Source organism: Equus caballus, chromosome 8, assembly GCF_041296265.1.
Source record: "Equus caballus isolate H_3958 breed thoroughbred chromosome 8, TB-T2T, whole genome shotgun sequence".
Taxonomy (NCBI): Eukaryota; Metazoa; Chordata; class Mammalia; order Perissodactyla; family Equidae; genus Equus; species Equus caballus.
Window position 1 is genome coordinate 65,638,536 of NC_091691.1, and position 16,743 is coordinate 65,655,278.

The 16,743-nt window shown below is 35.7% G+C and overlaps 1 protein-coding gene across 20 annotated transcripts in view; it reads left to right on the forward strand.

Annotated features, from left to right (window-relative positions):
• Positions 1 to 16,743, forward strand: part of KIAA1328 (KIAA1328 ortholog) — a 342,578-nt gene that overhangs the window by 225,935 nt on the left and 99,900 nt on the right. For 9 of the 20 annotated variants that reach the window (XM_005612850.4, XM_014727689.3, XM_023648260.2 and 6 more), the window contains one exon: positions 5,261 to 5,368. The exons of the other annotated variants lie outside the window; for them this stretch is intronic. In XM_005612850.4, coding sequence (XP_005612907.2) covers positions 5,261 to 5,368 — 108 coding nt within the window. The remainder of the gene's footprint in view (positions 1 to 5,260; positions 5,369 to 16,743) is intronic. 20 annotated transcript variants of the gene reach the window in all.

Below are 16,743 nucleotides of genomic sequence, written 5' to 3' on the forward strand. Positions count from 1 at the left end.
TGACTCCCTTGTCAAATATTGGTTGACTATACATGCATGGTTTTATTTCTGGGTTTTCTGTTCTGTTCCTTTGGTCTTTGTGTCTGTTTTTATGCCAGTACTCTTTTGATCACTATTTGATTAGGAAGTGCGATGCCTCTAGATTTGTTCTTTTTTCTCAAAATTGCATTAGCTATTTAGAGTCTTTTGTGGTTCCATGCGAATTTTAGGATTGTGTGAAAAATGCCAACAAAATATTGATAAGGATTGCACTGAATCTGTAGATCACTTTTGGTAGTATGAACATTTTAACAATATTAATTTTTTCATTCCATGAACATGAAATATCTTTTCATTTATTTGTATCTTCTTCAATTTCTTTCAACAGTGTCTTATAGTTTTTAGTGTACAGATCTTTCACCTCCTTGGTTAAATTTATTCCTGAGTATTTTATTGTTTTTGATGCTATTGTAAATGGATTGTTATCTTAATTTCTTTTTCAGAGTTCATTATTAGTGTATAGAAATGCAACTGATTTTTGTATGGTTATTTTGCATCCTGCAATTTTAGTGAATTCATTTATTAATTCTAACAGTATTTTGGTGGCATCTTTAGGGTTTTCTATACATAAGATTGTGTCATCTGTAAACAGAGACAATTTTACTTCTTTCCTTCCAATTGGGATACCTTTTATTTCTTTAGCTTGCCTAACTCCTCTGGCTAGTACATCTCGTATTATACTGAATGGAAGTGGCAAGAGTGGGCATCCTTCTCTTATTCCTGATCTTAAAGGAAAAGCTTTTAGCCTTTCACCATTGAGTAGGATGTTAGCAGTGGGCTAGTCATATATGGCCTTTATCATATTGAGTTATGTTCTTTCTATACCCAGTTTCTTGAGAGTTTTTATCCTAACCCCCAAGAAAGGAGATGCCGAGGAGTGCAGTGGCTATAGGACCATTGCTCTAATTTCCTATGCAAGTAAAGTGATGCTCAAGGTGCTGCAACAAAGGCTTTTACCTTACATGGAGCAAGCAATGTCTCATGTCTAAGCTGGATTTTGAAAAGGCAGAGACACACGAGATCAAATTGCGATTATTTATTGCCTACTGGAGCACTCCAAAGAATTTCGGAAGAAGTTTAGTCCGTGTTTTACAGACTACAGCAAAGCCTTTGAATGCATGCATCATCAAAAGCTGTGGGCTGCTCTAAAAGAAATGGTCACGCCTTAGCACCTGATTGTCTTGATGCATAACCTGTCTTGTGGACAAGAAGCCACTGTTGGTACAGAATATGGAAGGAAAGAATGGTTTCCTATAAGCAAAGGGGTCAGGCAAGGGTGCATTTTATCCTTCTCTGTTTACTGTGTACACAGAACATATCATATGAAAAAAACTGGGCTAGATTCAGATGTAGGAGTGAAAATTGGTGGAAGAAATATTAACAATCTAAGATATGCAGATGATACCATCTTACTGGCAGAAAGCAGCAGTAACTTGAAACAACTTCTGACAAAAGTGAAAGAAGAAAGTGCCCAAGCAGGGCTGCATTTGAACATCAAGAAGACAAAAATCATGACTACAGAAGAGCTACACAACTTTAACGTAGACAATGAAGACATTGAAATTGCTAAAGATTTTATTTACCTGTCATCAATTTAAATGGAGACTGCAGCCAAGAAATCAAGAAAAAACAGACTTGGAAGGGCAGCAATGAAAAAATTAGGAAAGATCATCAAGTGTAAGAAAGTGTCGCTAAAGATCATGGCCAAGATTATCCACACCCTCTTATTCCCAATTACTGTGTATGGGTGCGAAAGCTGGACAGTGAAGAAGGCTGATTCATTGAAATATGGCATTAGAGGAGAGCTCCACAGAAACCCTGGATTGCCAAAAAGATGAGCAAGTGGATCTTAGAGCAAATTAAGTCTGAAATATCACTGGAGGCAAAAATGATAAAACTGAGGCTGTCCTGCTTTGGGCACATCATGAGAAGGCAGGATTCTTTGGAAAAGATAATAATGCTGGGAAAAGTAGAAGGAAGCGGGAAAAGAAGACCAAATATGAGATGGATTGACTCTATAGAGGAAGCCATAGGAATGAGTCTACAGAAGCTCAGTAGGACTGTTGAGTATAGGACATTGTAGACATTACTCATTTATAGCGTCACCAGGAGTCGGAGCCAACTTGATGGCTCATAACAGCAATGTTGGATGCATATATATTTACAACTGTTATAGCCTGGTGATGAATTGACCCCTTTATTATTATATAATGATTTTCTCTTTTTGCAATTTTTGATTTGTCTATTTTTTTTTAAAGATTTTCTTTTTCTTTTTTTTTTTTCTCCCAAATCCCCCAAGTACATAGTTGTGTATTTTTAGTTGTGGGTCCTTCTAGTTGTGGCATGTGGGATGCCACCTCAGCATGGCCTGATGAGCTGCGCCATGCCTGCGCCCAGGATTTGAACCAGCAAAACTCCAGGCCGCCAAAGCAGAGTGTGCAAACTTAACCACTCGGCCACGGGCCTGACCCCCTGATGTGTCTATTTTGTCTGATATAAGTATAGCTACTCCTGTTCTCTGCATTTACCTCCCTACCTGTGTGTCGCTACCAAATATTATTAAACTTTAAGTTCCTAGAAAGTGGTTAATCTACATACTTCTCTTTTTATATCACTGTACATAGTTAGTTGCAATTGTAAGAATGTCTTTTAACAATGATGGAAATGACAGTGCTGTTTTAACAATATTTTACTTCTTGATGGTTTTATCTCATAGTTAAAGAATATACTTGGATGGATTTCATTTCTAAAACTGAACCAGAGAACATTTCTAAAAAACTGAGAAAATGGGTAGTAAAGGTCACATATTTGATGCCAGTTATTAATTGCCACTGAAACTCCTAGTAGAAAAACTTCATGCTAATTTCTTTAACTGCCTTCCCTCCTCAGTACAGTAAGAGTGGGACTAAGTTAGCATTGACGGATACAATTTCTTCCTATTCCTTTAAGGAATTTTCCTGTGACCCTGAGAAAATATGTTGGTTAGTCAAATGTAGCCCCAGCTCTTTGAATTGTCAGTATGAGAAGTAGGTGCCTCCTGTGGATATGTTGGGCAGGGTCAGAGATAATTAGCATTACTAGAATTCCCACTTAGACTCTGGTAATCAAAATACACTTGCTTAGCTGTGGTTAAAGAGAAGCTTTAAATTTCTAATTAGGAGCTTAAAGTTCTGAAGCATCTATAATGTTGAGTTTTTAAATGTTATTCCAACCAACTCAGTCTTCCCCACTTTTCTATAAATAAAGAAAATTTGAATTCCTGTGAAAGTGATTTGTGTTTATTTTTGTGTATTTAGGAAGTACTCATTTATTTTTGACAGATTGAATTTTAATTTGAAAATTATTGTTGAGAGTCTAGCTTGGAAGATTCTAATCTTCCAAGAGGTACCATTCAGTTTCTTAGCTGCTACGGGATTAGAAATTCTCTAAATTAATTAATTAATTTATGTATTTATTGTCTATATATATTTTATTGAGGTATAATTGACATATAACATTATTTTAGTTTCAGGTGTACAACATAATGATTCAATATTTGTATACATTGCAAAAAGATTATAACAACAGGCAAGTTAACATCTGTCACCATACATAATTCCAAAAAATATTTTTTTTCTTGCGGTGAGAACTTTCAACATCCACTCTCCTAGCTACTTTCAAGTGTGCAATAGAGTATGATTAACTACAGTCACCATGCTGTACGTTACATCCCCTTGACTTATTTTGTAACTGGAGATGTGTACCTTTTGACCATCTTACCCATTTTGCCTGTCCCCTACCCTCTGCCTCAGGCAACCATCAATTTGTTCTCTGTATCCATGAGCTCAAATTTTTGTTGGCTTTTGGTTTTTTTTGATTCCACATGTAAGTGAGATCGTTTGGTATTTTATCTTTTCTATTGGACTTATTTCATTTAGCATAATGCCCTCCAGGTTTATCCATGTTGTCCCAAATGGCAAGATTTCCTTCCTTTTTATGGCTGAATAATAGTTAATTGTGTGTACATGCCACCTTTTCTTTATCCATTCACACACCAATGAACATTTAGGTTGTTTCCATGTCTTAGCTATTGTAAATATTGCTCCAGTGAACATGGGGGTGCATATATCTTTTTTAATTAGTGTTTTCATTTTCTTTGGACAAATACCATAAGTGGAATTGCTGGGTCATATGGTAGTTCTATTTTTAGTTTTTTGAGGAACCTCCATACTGTTTTCCATAGTGGCTCCACCAATTTACATTCCCACCAATACTGCATAAGGGTACCCTTTTCTCACATCCTCACCAGCACTTGTTATTTTTTGTCTTTTTTATAATAGCCATTCTAACTGGTGTGAGGTGATATCTCATTGTAATTTTGATTTGCATTTCCCTGATGATTAGTGATGTTGAGCATCTTTTCATGTACCTGTTGGCCATCTGTATGTCTTCTTTGGAAAAATGTCTATTCAGATCCTATGCCCATTTATAAATCAGATTGTTTGGGGACTTTTTTGCTGTTGAGTTGTATGAGTTCCTTATATACTTTGGATATTAACCCCTTAACAGATAGATGATTTGCAAACATTTTCTCCCATTTGGTAGGTTGCCTTTTCATTTTGTTGATGGTTTCCTTTGTTATGCCAAAGCTCTTTAGTTTGATGTTTATTTTTAAAATAATGATGTTTATTTTTTAAACAAACATCCCCACTTGTTTATTTTTGCCTTTGTTGCTTTTGGTATCAGATCCAAAAAATCGTCATCAAGATGGATGTCAAGGAGCTTACTGCCTATATTTTCCTGTAGGAGTTGTATAGTTTCAGGTCTTAGATCCAAGTCTTTAATCCATTTTGAGTTAATTTTTGTGTAATGTGTAAGATAGTGGTCTAGTTTCATTCTTTTGCATGTGGCTGTTCAGTTTTCCCAAAACCATTTATTGAAGAGACTGTCCTTTCCCCATTGTATATTCTTGGCTCCTTTATTGTAAATTAATTGACCGTACGTGCGTGGGTTTATTTCTGGACTCTCTGTTCTGTTCCATTCATCTATGTGTCTATTTTTATGCCAGTACCATACTGTTCTGATTACTATAGCTTGGTAATGTAATTTGAAACCAGGGAGCCTGATACCTCCAGTTTTGTTCTTCTTTCTCAATGTTGCTTTAGCTGTTCGGGCTCCTTTGTAGTTTCATACAAAGTTTAGGATTGTGTGTTCTATTTCTGTGTCAAATTTATTTTTACAGGTTAAGAACTCAAGCTGTATTTGAGTCAAGAGAACGGGTTGCTCATAAAGAGCTTACTAAACCCCAAGAGCCCAATCTGGATATGAATGGGAATGACTCTGGACCAAGGTAAACTTGAGCAGTGGGTGAAGACAAGAATAAGTAGGACACAGATATTAAGGATATATTTGGTATACATTTTTGGCTTCATATCAGTGAAACCAGTTTTCTGATGATATGAATAAATATGTTCACATTATAAAATTTTGAAAAATATAGAAAAGTGTAAAGAAGAACATAAAAATCATTCATACTCCTACCATTCAGAGACAATCCTTTGAACTCTTTTCCCCTTTCTACCTTTCTTTTATAATACTATAGTCTATATTGAGTAATAGGGATTATGCTTATACAGAATTTTATGTTTTGCTTCTTTATTGTATCTTATTTTCTGATGTCATTAAATATTTTATGAAACTTGGTATTAATTCATTCAACAAATATTGTGTGACAGCTGTTACTCAATATTTATTAGCTTGTTATTGGCTAATATAAGATTTTACTATTATAAATTATGGCTTGAATAACATTTCTGTAAATAAATTTTTTGCTTTATCTCTGCCTATTTCCTTAGTATAGCTTCCTATAAGTGGAACCTACTAGCTCAAAGTATATATGAATACTTTTAAGATTGTTGATTCACACTGCCAAGTTGCTTTCCATAAAAGTTAAATCAATTTACACCTCCAAAGCCATGTTTGAGAATTCTCTTTCCATGAAATTTGAAGAAGTTTTGGCCATTATTTTTTTCAAATATACATTTTTTCCCTATTCTCTTTCTCTTCTCCTTTTGGGACTTTGTTTACATCTATATTAGACCTTTAGATATTGTTCCACAGGTCCCTGACTCTGCTAATTTTTTTAAATCTTTTTTTTTCTCTGTTCTTTATATTAGATAATTTCTATTGATTTATCCTCAATTTATCAACTCTTCTGTTATTTTCAATCTGCTGGTAAGACCATACGGTAATGTTTTAAAATTTCAGATAGTGAATTTTCCAGTTTTAGAATTTCCCTTTGGATCTTTGTGATAACTTCTATTTCTCTGCTGAAGTTTTCTATTTTATTCATTGTGAGCATATTATTTCTTTAAAATCCTTGTCTTCTAATTTTAACACCTGGGTCATCTTGGGATTTGTCTCCATTGATCAACTTTTCTTTTAAGTATAGGTCATGTTTTCCTATTCCTTTGTCTGGTAATTTTGGGTTGTTTCCTGGTCATTTGGAATGACTCTGGAATTCAGTTATATTTTCTGAACAATGTTAATTTTTTGTGTTAGCAGACAGTTAACTAGACTGAACTCAGGTTCCAACTTCTATCTCCCTGGAGTAAGTGGCAGTGATAAGCACTGTTGAGTTCTTTTGCTTTAGTTGGGATACTTGATTCTGCCTTTTCATGTGTAGTCCAAGGGTCAGCCAGAACTGGCACGATTATCACACAGAATTTGAGGCCTTCATTCTTTCAGCTGCTTTGGTCAGCCCAAATTCTGTCCTCTGGTTCATTAATCCTGCCCCTCAGCTAACAGCCGTTAGAAAAAAATGAGAACTCTCCCAATGCCACTCTCTTCTTTCCAGTGCTGATCCTCTTACAATTTCTACCTGGTTTTGGCCACTTTTCGGTGCATTTAGGTTTTTTTTTTTTTTCTCCTAGAGTTCATAGTTGCTATCTGTGGGAGGTTTTGTCCTATAGGAGCTACTCAGCTCGTATCAGGAGCAGAACCCAAGAATTCTCATTTCAGCATAATTTTGCCATTATTTAGTTAGTTAGTTAGGTTTTTGGGGGGGATTTCTTGGGGCTTTTTTTGCTGAGGAAGATTTGCCCTGAGCTAACATTTGCTGCCAATCTTCCTCTTTTTGTATGTGAGCCGCCAGCACAGCATGGCTACTGACAGGCAAGTGCTATAGGTCCACCTCCAGGAACTGAACCCAGGCTACTGAAGCAGAGCACATAGATCTTAACCACCAGGCAACCGGGGCTGGACCATAATTTATTTTTTTAATTGTGGTAAATTATACATAACATAAAGTTCACCATCTCAACCATTGTTTTAGTGTACACTTGAGAAATATTAAGTATATTCCCATTGTTGTGCAACCAATCTCCAGGACTTTTTTATCTTGCAAAACTGAAACTCTATACCCATTTTCCCCTATCCACAGCCCCTGGCAACCACCATTCTATTTTATGTTTCTATAAGTTTGATTACTCTAGATACTTCATATAAGTGGAATCATACAGTATTTGTCTTTTTGTGACTTGCCATAATTTATTTAAGATTGGTGCCTGAGTTAACATCTGTTACCAATCTTACTTTTTCTTCTTCTTCTTCTTCTTCTTCCTCCCAAAGCTCCCCCAGCACATAGTTGTATATTCTAGTTGTAGGTCCCTCTGGTTGTGCTATGTAGGATGCCACCTCAGCATGGCCTGATGAGCGGTGCCATGTCTGCACCCAGGATCCAAACCAGAGAAACCCTGGGCTACTGAAGGAGAGCGCACGAACTTAACCACTTGGCCACCGGGTGGCCCCCTATTTTTAATTTAATTGTTGTTACTATTGAAATCAAGCATATAGTTTAAAAGTTCGATGAGTTCAACAAGACTTATGCAAAATAGCAGCCTCCTCTACAACTCCTTCCTACTCCCATTTCCATTCTTTAGAGAAAAGAAGTTTTGACTATTTTAGATGTTTCCTCTTTTATCTGTTTATTCTATTTATATGAATATTTCTAAGTATCACACTTATGTAGGCATTACGTATTGACTTTCTGCTATGAAAGATGAGATTTAGCTCTCACAGATAACCATTTATTTGCTCTCTCCCTCTTTTCTTCCTTTTTCCCGCCCTTCCTTCCTTCTTCCCTCTTCACCTCTCCTGTCTCTCTAACATACATACCCACACACATGCTATTTCCTGTCTTCTATCCTCTCAACATAGCTGTACCACAATATGTTCACAATCATACTGTAGATATTTTATACACAGCTGAGCCATGTACTGATTATTAAATTTGTTTTATTTATTCATTTATTATTTATGATTTTATGATTATTAAATTATGTTTAACTTTTATATAATAAATTGTTTTCTCTAGAGCTTAGAAATGGCTTATTTAGCTTTCTCTGTACTCATTCATTTATTAATTGACTCAAATATTTATAGTTTCCCACCAGTTTCTAGGCACATTCTAGATTTTTGAGGAATATAGCAGTACACAAAACAAAAATTTCTGGCCTCTTGCAACTTAACATTCTCATTTCTTGTCATTCCCAAACTCACCAAGAAAGTATAATTCTCTGAGTCTATTCAGATATATGTTGTTATCATATCTCTTCATTGTTTTCATTTTTTGCTTTTTTTCCCCTTTTTCTTTTTTGTTTGTTTGTTTGTTTGTTTATTTGTTTTAAGATGTACCTCCTGGACCTCTTCATAATTCCACTCTAGTCTGAATTGGTTGTTCTTTAGGCTTACTGTCTAGGGATTTCATCCTGAAATTTCCCTTATCCATCATCCTAGAAGTTTTCTTCACTTCTTTTCTGTGTTTTATTCCCCTTTAGATGGATCACATGTCCTCTTTTTAGTTTATATTCATCTTCCTGAAACATGTCCTTCAATAGCTTGCTGAGAGGAAGTACAGAGGCTATAATTTTTTGAGACCTCATATCTTTGAAAATTATCTTACATATGTCTTCACATTTAATGTATAGTTTGGCTGCATAGGGAATTCTTGGATGATAATTACTTTTCCTCAGAAGAGACTGAAGGTTGCGTTCCATTATCTTCTAGTTTTTAGTGTTTTCATTAAGAAGTTGGTGCAACACACAGAACAATGGAACAGAATCAAGACCCCCAGAAATAAACCCACACATGTAGGGACAACTAATTTTTGACAGAAGAGGCAAGAACATACAATGGAAAAAGGAGAGTCTCTTCAATAAATGGTGTTGGGAAAACTGGACAGCCACATGCAAAAGCATGAAAGAACACCATTATCTTATACCATGCACAAAAATCAACACAAAATGAATTAAAGTCTTGAATGTAAGATCTGAAACCATGAAACTTCTAGAAGAAAACATAGGCAGTATGCTCTTCAACATTGGTCTTAGCAGCATTTTTTCAAATACCATGTCTGCCTGGGCAAGGGAAACAATAGAAAAAATAAACAAATGGGACTGCATCAAACTAAAAACCTTCTGCACAGCAAAGGAAACCATCAGCAAGATGAAAAGACAACCTAACAATTGGGAGAATATATTTGCAAACCGTATATCAGATAAGGGGTTAATATCCAAAATATACAAAGAACTCATACATCTCAACAACCCAATTAAAAGACAGGCAAAAGATCTGAACAGAAATTTCTCCAAAGAAGATATACAGATGGCCAACAGGCACATGAAACAATGTTCAACGTCATTAACAATCAGGGAGATGGAAATCAAAACTACAATGAGATATCACCTGACTCGCATCAGAATGGCTATAATGTCAAGACAGGAAACAAGAAGTTTTGGAGAGGATGTGGAGAGAAGGGAACCGTCGTACACTGCTGGTGGGAGTACAAACTGGGGCAGCCACTATGGAAAACAGTATGGAGTATTCTCAGAAAATTGAGTAGATCTACCATATAATCCAGCTATTCCACTGCTGGGTATTTATCCAAAGAACTTGAAAACATGAATGCGTAAAGATGCTTGCACACTTGTGTTCATCACAGCATTATTCACAATAGCCAAGACTTGCAAGTGACCTAGGTGCCCAACAAGGGACAAATGGCTAAAGAAGATGTGGTATATATACACAATGGAATACTATTCAGCCGTAAGAAATGATGAAATCCGGCCATTTGTGACAACATGGATGGACCTTGAAGGTATTATGCTAAGTGAAATAAGTCAGAGGGAGAAAATAAATACTGTATGATCTCACTCATAAGTAGAAAATAAAAACAATGACAAACAAATACGTAGCAGCAGAGATTGGATTAGTGATTACCAGAGGAGAAAGGGGAAAAGGGGAGGGCAAAAGAGGTGATTAGGCACATATGTGTGGTGATGGATTGTAGTTAGTCTTTGGTTGGTGAACATGATGTAATCTACACAGAATTCAAAATATATTACTATGTATACCTGGAATTTATATAGTGTTATAAACCAATGTTACTGCAATTAAAAAATAAATTTAAAAAAAGGAATGGAAAGCTTTTGGAAGATCAAAAAAAAGAGAAGAAGAACAAGTTGATGCAATTTGATTCTTTACATTTCTTATGTGACCTATTCTCCATGGACTCTCTTAGGAACTTGTCTTTCTCAGCATTGTTCTAAAAATTAATGGTGATGTGCATTAGTTTAGCCTTTTTTTATTCATTATGCTGAGTAATCAGTGGACTCTCTTAATTGATAAACTTTCTTCAGTTTGGGGAAATTTTGTCAGTTTTCCCCATTTCATTTTTTTTATTCTTTCTTTCCAGAACTGTATTCATCAGATGTTGAATCTCTTGAAATCGTCTCTTTCTTATTTTTCTCTGTCTTTCGTATTTGTCTCTTTTTTCTATTTTCTAAAAGATTTCCTGAACTTTACTTTTCAACCCTTCTGTTGATTTTTTTTACTACTATAATTTCCAAGAACACTTTATTCTCTCAATGTCTTTTTTAAAATAATAACCCATGCTTTTTTTATATATGCAATATATTTTCTTATCTCTAAGGATATTAATACTAGTTTTTAAAGTTTTCTTTTCTGGTGCATTGTCTTTATTTTAACCAAGTTCAAGTTTGTTTTTTTCCTACAAATGTCTGATGATCCGTTTATATTATGAACAAAGCAGTGAAAGGCTACTGAAAGTTATAAGCAGGGCTTGTCAATTGATGAACTTCACTGTGGGGTGATCAGGTAGGAACCTTGGGGACGCTCTGCCTGTTAGTATCTGTAGGTCTTTTCTATTGAGGTGGTGCTTAGTTTCCCTAAGGGTAATCTGCTTAAATGGGAAAAAGAGATGGGGTATTATGTAAGCTTGGCTGCTAATGTGGGGAGTCTGGTAGAGTAAGAGGAATGGGACCCATCGCTCATTATGTAGGCTTTCACTTAATAACCTTTTTAACTGTATGGTATTTCTATCTTCAGCCTATTTCAGACCCCCAAGACCAGAGTCATTCTGGTTCAACCTCTCCAGGGGAGTAAGCCTCCAATCTTCTTAGGGTGGTGAGAGGGGCCAGCCCCGTAGCTGAGTGGTTAAGTTTGTGCGCTCCGCTTCGGCCGCTCCTGGTTTTGCTAGTTCAGATCCTGGGCATGGATGTGGCACTGCTCATCAGGCCATGCTGAGGCGGCGTCCCACACAGCACAACCAGAGGCACTCACAACTCAAATATACAACTATGTACCCGGGGGCTTTTGGGAGAAGAAGAAGGAAAAAAACAAAAAAGAAGATTGGCAACCGTTGTTAGCACAGGTGCCAATGTTTAAAAAAAAAAAAAGATGGAGAGAGAGAGAGAGTTCACTGTCTCTGGAGATAGAGGAAGGCATCTTGGATTTTTACTGCTGTGCAGCCTTTCAACCAGTCCTGCTTTCAGTCCCACCTGCATTCCTGCTTGGTTCCTCCAATTCCTGAACCATTCAGGAGTTCTCAGGCATGTTTCAGCTTAACCCCTTCCTCTGCCCCAGCCAGTAGAGATTTCAGTTTTGATTTTTCTAGTTGACTGATTGAGTTTGAACTTACACATCTGATTTCTATGCTTCTAAAATTTTGTGACATCTCTTCTTTGTTGTCCTTTCTACTTTCTCTCCTTCCTCTCTTTGCAATCACATAGTTTAAAGTCTTTTTTTTATTGTTTTACTATTATTTTTGAGAGATGTCAGAAGGTAATAGAAGTTTGTTTTTAGTCAACCATGTAAATTGGCTCTCCAATGTTGATTTGTATAATTAAGCAATATTTGGCAGTTTAATAGGTGGAAAAATAGAATCGTATTGTAATTTGCAGTTGTTCAGTATTCAATTAGGGTGAATATTTTTCTATGCGTTTATTAACCCTTTGTGTTTCTTTGTAGAATTTTCGTTTCCTGACTATATCTATATTTTTTATGTAGAGTCACTGTATTTCTTCTTTAGTTGATATATAAGAACTTTTTATTATATTTGTTTTTAATTTAAAATAATTTCTTATTCTTAATGCTACTTGTATTTATCTATATCTTTCTGTATTTACTTGCTTGCCTATAGTAGAAAAAAATGTAAAATGTGGTTAGGCCAAAAGAAAATAAAACATACCCATATCTCATTATCTAGAGGTAATCTTAGTATATGCTTGCTAGATCTTATTTCTTTAGGAGTATGTGATACATATTTATATTATACATTTTGTTTCATCATTTATCTTATTTTGTAATTAAACTTTTTCTAAATTTCAAAAGAAAAGCATTTTCTCATAAAATGTAAAACATCCAAAGACACATCAAGAAAAGATCAGTCATCTTTTTTTTTTCTTTTTTTGCTTTTTCTCCCCAAATCCCCCTAGTACATAGTTGTATATTTTAGTTGTGGGTTCTTCTAGTTGTAGCATGTGGGATGCCGCCTCAACGTGGCCTCATGAGCCATGTCCACACCCAGGATCGGAACTGGCGAAGCTCTGGGCCGCCAAAGCAGAGCGTCCAAGCTTAACCACTCAGCCACAGGGCCAGCCCCAAGATCAGTCATCTTTTGTTCTCTCTTCTATTCTTTATCCTGGTTGTCTTGGCTGAATTAGTGTTAGCACCCTAATGTATATCCTTCTATACCTTACTTTAGTCTTACATGTGTATACAGTATCTATATTTGAGATAAAACTGAACACATTACTTGTTAATCTTTTTTTTTTTCCATTTACTAGTGCCTAATGGTCATTTATTAGGTTTTTAGCTATAGGACTGTGGTAAGCAAAATAATTGTCCTCAAAGATGTCTGTGCTCTAATCCCTGGAACCTCTAAATGTGTTACCTTACACAGCACAGGGACTTTGCAGGTATGTTCAAGGGAGCAGACTTTGAGATGGGGGGATTATCCTGGATTATCTAGGTGGGCTTAGTCTAATCACATGAGTCCCAAAAAGCAGAGAACCTTTCTTTGCTAGATCAGAGAGATGAGATGGAAGGAGGAGAGATTTGAAGCATGAGAATGACAACCTGCCCTTGCTGGCTCTGAAGATGAAGGAAGGAGGTCACAAGCCAAGGAATGCAAGTAGCTCTAGAAGCTCCGAGCAGTCCTCATCTGACAGCCAACAAGGAAATGGGGACCCCAGTCCTCCAACTGCAAGGAATTGAATTCTGCCAACAACCCAAATAAGCAAGGAAACAGATTTTCCCCTAGAGCGTCCAGAAAGGAACATAGCCCTGCCCATACCTCAGTGGTAGCCCAGTCAGACCCATGTCAGACTTCTGACCCACAGAACTATAGAATAATAAATCTGTTGTTTAAGCCACTAGATTTGTGGTAATTTGTTATAGCAACAATAGAAAACTAATACAAATACTAATAACTCATTTCTTAAAAATGCATAACTGTCCATGGTTTCCATATACACTTTAACTTATTCAGCACTTCTGTTGTTGGAGAGTCGAATTGTTTCAGGTTCTTTACTGCTACACAAAATGCTATAATAAGCATGACTGTACTTAAATTCTTGTGTTCTGGTACTTTTTTTTTTTTAAGATAAATTCCCAAAGATGCAGTTGCTAGGTCAAAGGCTATTTTTATGTAATTTACAATTATAAATTACAATAGTCCATGCCAGTTTTCTTTCCCAAAAGGTTGTAGCAATTCATACTCTGACTTGCAATTTATGAAAGTTTTTATCGCTGCTCTTCAGGTAGGTGTAGTGAATGCTTTGGAAACTCGTGCTTCAGTCTAAGAGAGAGACATGTTTTAAAGTTTAGGTGCATCTGGGCATGCAGGTCTTATATTCAAATAATTATGACAAAAATAAGGTAAGATTATGCATGCTTCCAAAAAAAGCTTTCCTAATATGCCTTTGATAAGACCATAGACCTTTTAAAATGTTAATATACATTACAAGAGTTTGAATAAACCCTGGCAACTGCTTCCAAACTCTGACAGACAGTCATTGGAAAGCCACGAATTCTCGCTCAACCACCCTTCAATTATTTAATCTTATGTGAGATTAAAAGAAGTAAAGACAATGAGTTCATTTGTCTCGTTGATTCATTTGGCTGTGGAAGTGATGTTGAACCCCAGAAAGAGGTAGAGATGGGTCAAAGGAGACTACTCTACAGATTTGAGTACCCTTTGTGGAATTATTTAAGCAAAAATATCTGCTGATTTTAGAAAATATAATCAGGAATTGTTATGGGAAATGACCTTCTTTCTACCTTGCAGGCTCTTTGATTTTGCCAGTAGAACTCCCCAGATAAAATTTAATTTTAAGCTAAATTTCGTTTATTTGGAAATTTAAATTATCTTAGTATTAAAAATACTCTGTGTATTTAAAATATTAAACTTACTCAAGTGAGGCATTAAGACTTTGGAACTAAAATAAATGAGATAATGAGGAAGTGAAAAACATATTTTTTATAATTAACAGCTCATTTTGAGTTAATTATATACAATTACCAAAATCTAATTGCAATTTATTTTCTATTATCTATGGGAAGAATCACAGTCAAGGGAGCTTACATTGCTGCCTTCCTGCCTAAATGCTATAGAATGAGAATAAATAATACGTGAGGCCTTAATGACGAATAAGAGCAAATAGTAGGGCACAGCTGAGCCAAACCATTGGAAGATAATTATCACATCAAAGATGGTAATGACTCAAACAGTCACAGCAACTCTGATTGCTTGTAAGTTCTCTGGCTTGTTTTTTAGTTAGTTTGTTTGATGTTTGTTTGTTGGCTATGCAAAGATGACCCTTATAAATTAATATTAGTTTTGTAATTCTGCAGATTTCTAAAAATCTGACCAATTTTGTGTTTTCATATAATACTGAGCAATTCAACAAAAGTTTCTATTAAGCATCTATTATAAAAAATATATAACTGGCTTGCTAAATACTGTGGGAGATTCAGAGAAGCCTCTACCTTCACACTAATAGTAGATACCTTCACACTAATAGTAGAGTACCTTCTACTCTAATAGTAGAGTAAGGCATATAAACAGATATTTATTATCTATATGGAATATAAGGGTTATAAGAGAAATCCAAAGAAATTAATAAAAAGTTTTTGGAAAAGGTAATATTTGAGATAAGTCCTAAAAGATAGGATAGAATTTTGATAGGCTAGGGCTATCTATGGATGTTTCTGTGTATGTGTGTGTGTGTGTGTTTCTTGGGGTGGAAGACAGAGAATCTGAGTAGAGGATGGAAATCACACAGTATATGAGGGGCATAGCAGTAAGTTCGACCAGAAGAGTTAAGGGAAAATGAAACTAAAGATTAAACTAGTTAATTAGGTTATATTATAAAAGAGTTTAAATATCAATTCAAAGGTTTTGGACCAGTGTGATTGGAAGAATAAAAAAGTCAGGGAAAAGAACTATTTTGTGATGAAGATGATAAATTTGATTTTGAAGACCATTGGAATAAGAGCCAAGAATGCCAGGTTTTAGTCTTTCCAGTAATTAGCCATGGGGCTTGAAGATAATGCTATGTGCCTCAGTCTCCTTGTCTGCAAATGAGAGAGTTAAACTGGATCTTTGCTGAGTTTTTTCCATCTCTAACAGTTCATGATTATTGAACAGAGTGGATTTCTGGGCATAGATATCTAGTATATAAGTAGATATTTGGATGTATATCTCCTAAGAGAAATTGAAGATCAGAGTCATCTTCATTGGTGTTGCACCTGAGAGAATGGATATTCATTTCCGAGAAAAAGTTTAGAGAAATGTAAATAGAACTTTAGGAAATACTGACATGTGGGAATCTAAAAGAATAAGAGTGACAATATGAAAATTTGACAAAGAAGCTGGCTGGTGCAGTGTCAGGGAAACAAAGGAGGAAAAGCAGAAATGGTACCTTGGAAAGAAATTTGGTTGAGGAAATATAATTTTAAGGGTAGGAATGACCTAAACATTTTTATAATCTTGGGGAAGTGGCTAATGAAGGAAGAGACTGCAGCAAATGAATAATTGATGGAGCACAGTCCTAGCGAAGGTGGGGGAATCAGTTCAAATTGCTTGTCAGCTGCTCAGTTATTTGTACTTGGCTTCTCTTTCTCTGCTTGTAGCTAGCCCTACCTCTTCTTTTGTGTTTCTATCCATTCTTCCTATGTGACCTTATCTAGGCCCTTGGCTTTACATATCATCCATATGCTGATGACTGCCAAATGGATTTCCATAGGCCTGACCTTTCCTCCAATCATTAAATCCACGGATCTTATTGTCTACACAAGATGTCCACTGGACTGTCTAATAGATATCTCAGAGATATCAAAGCTAGAACAGAAATCTTTTTGCCC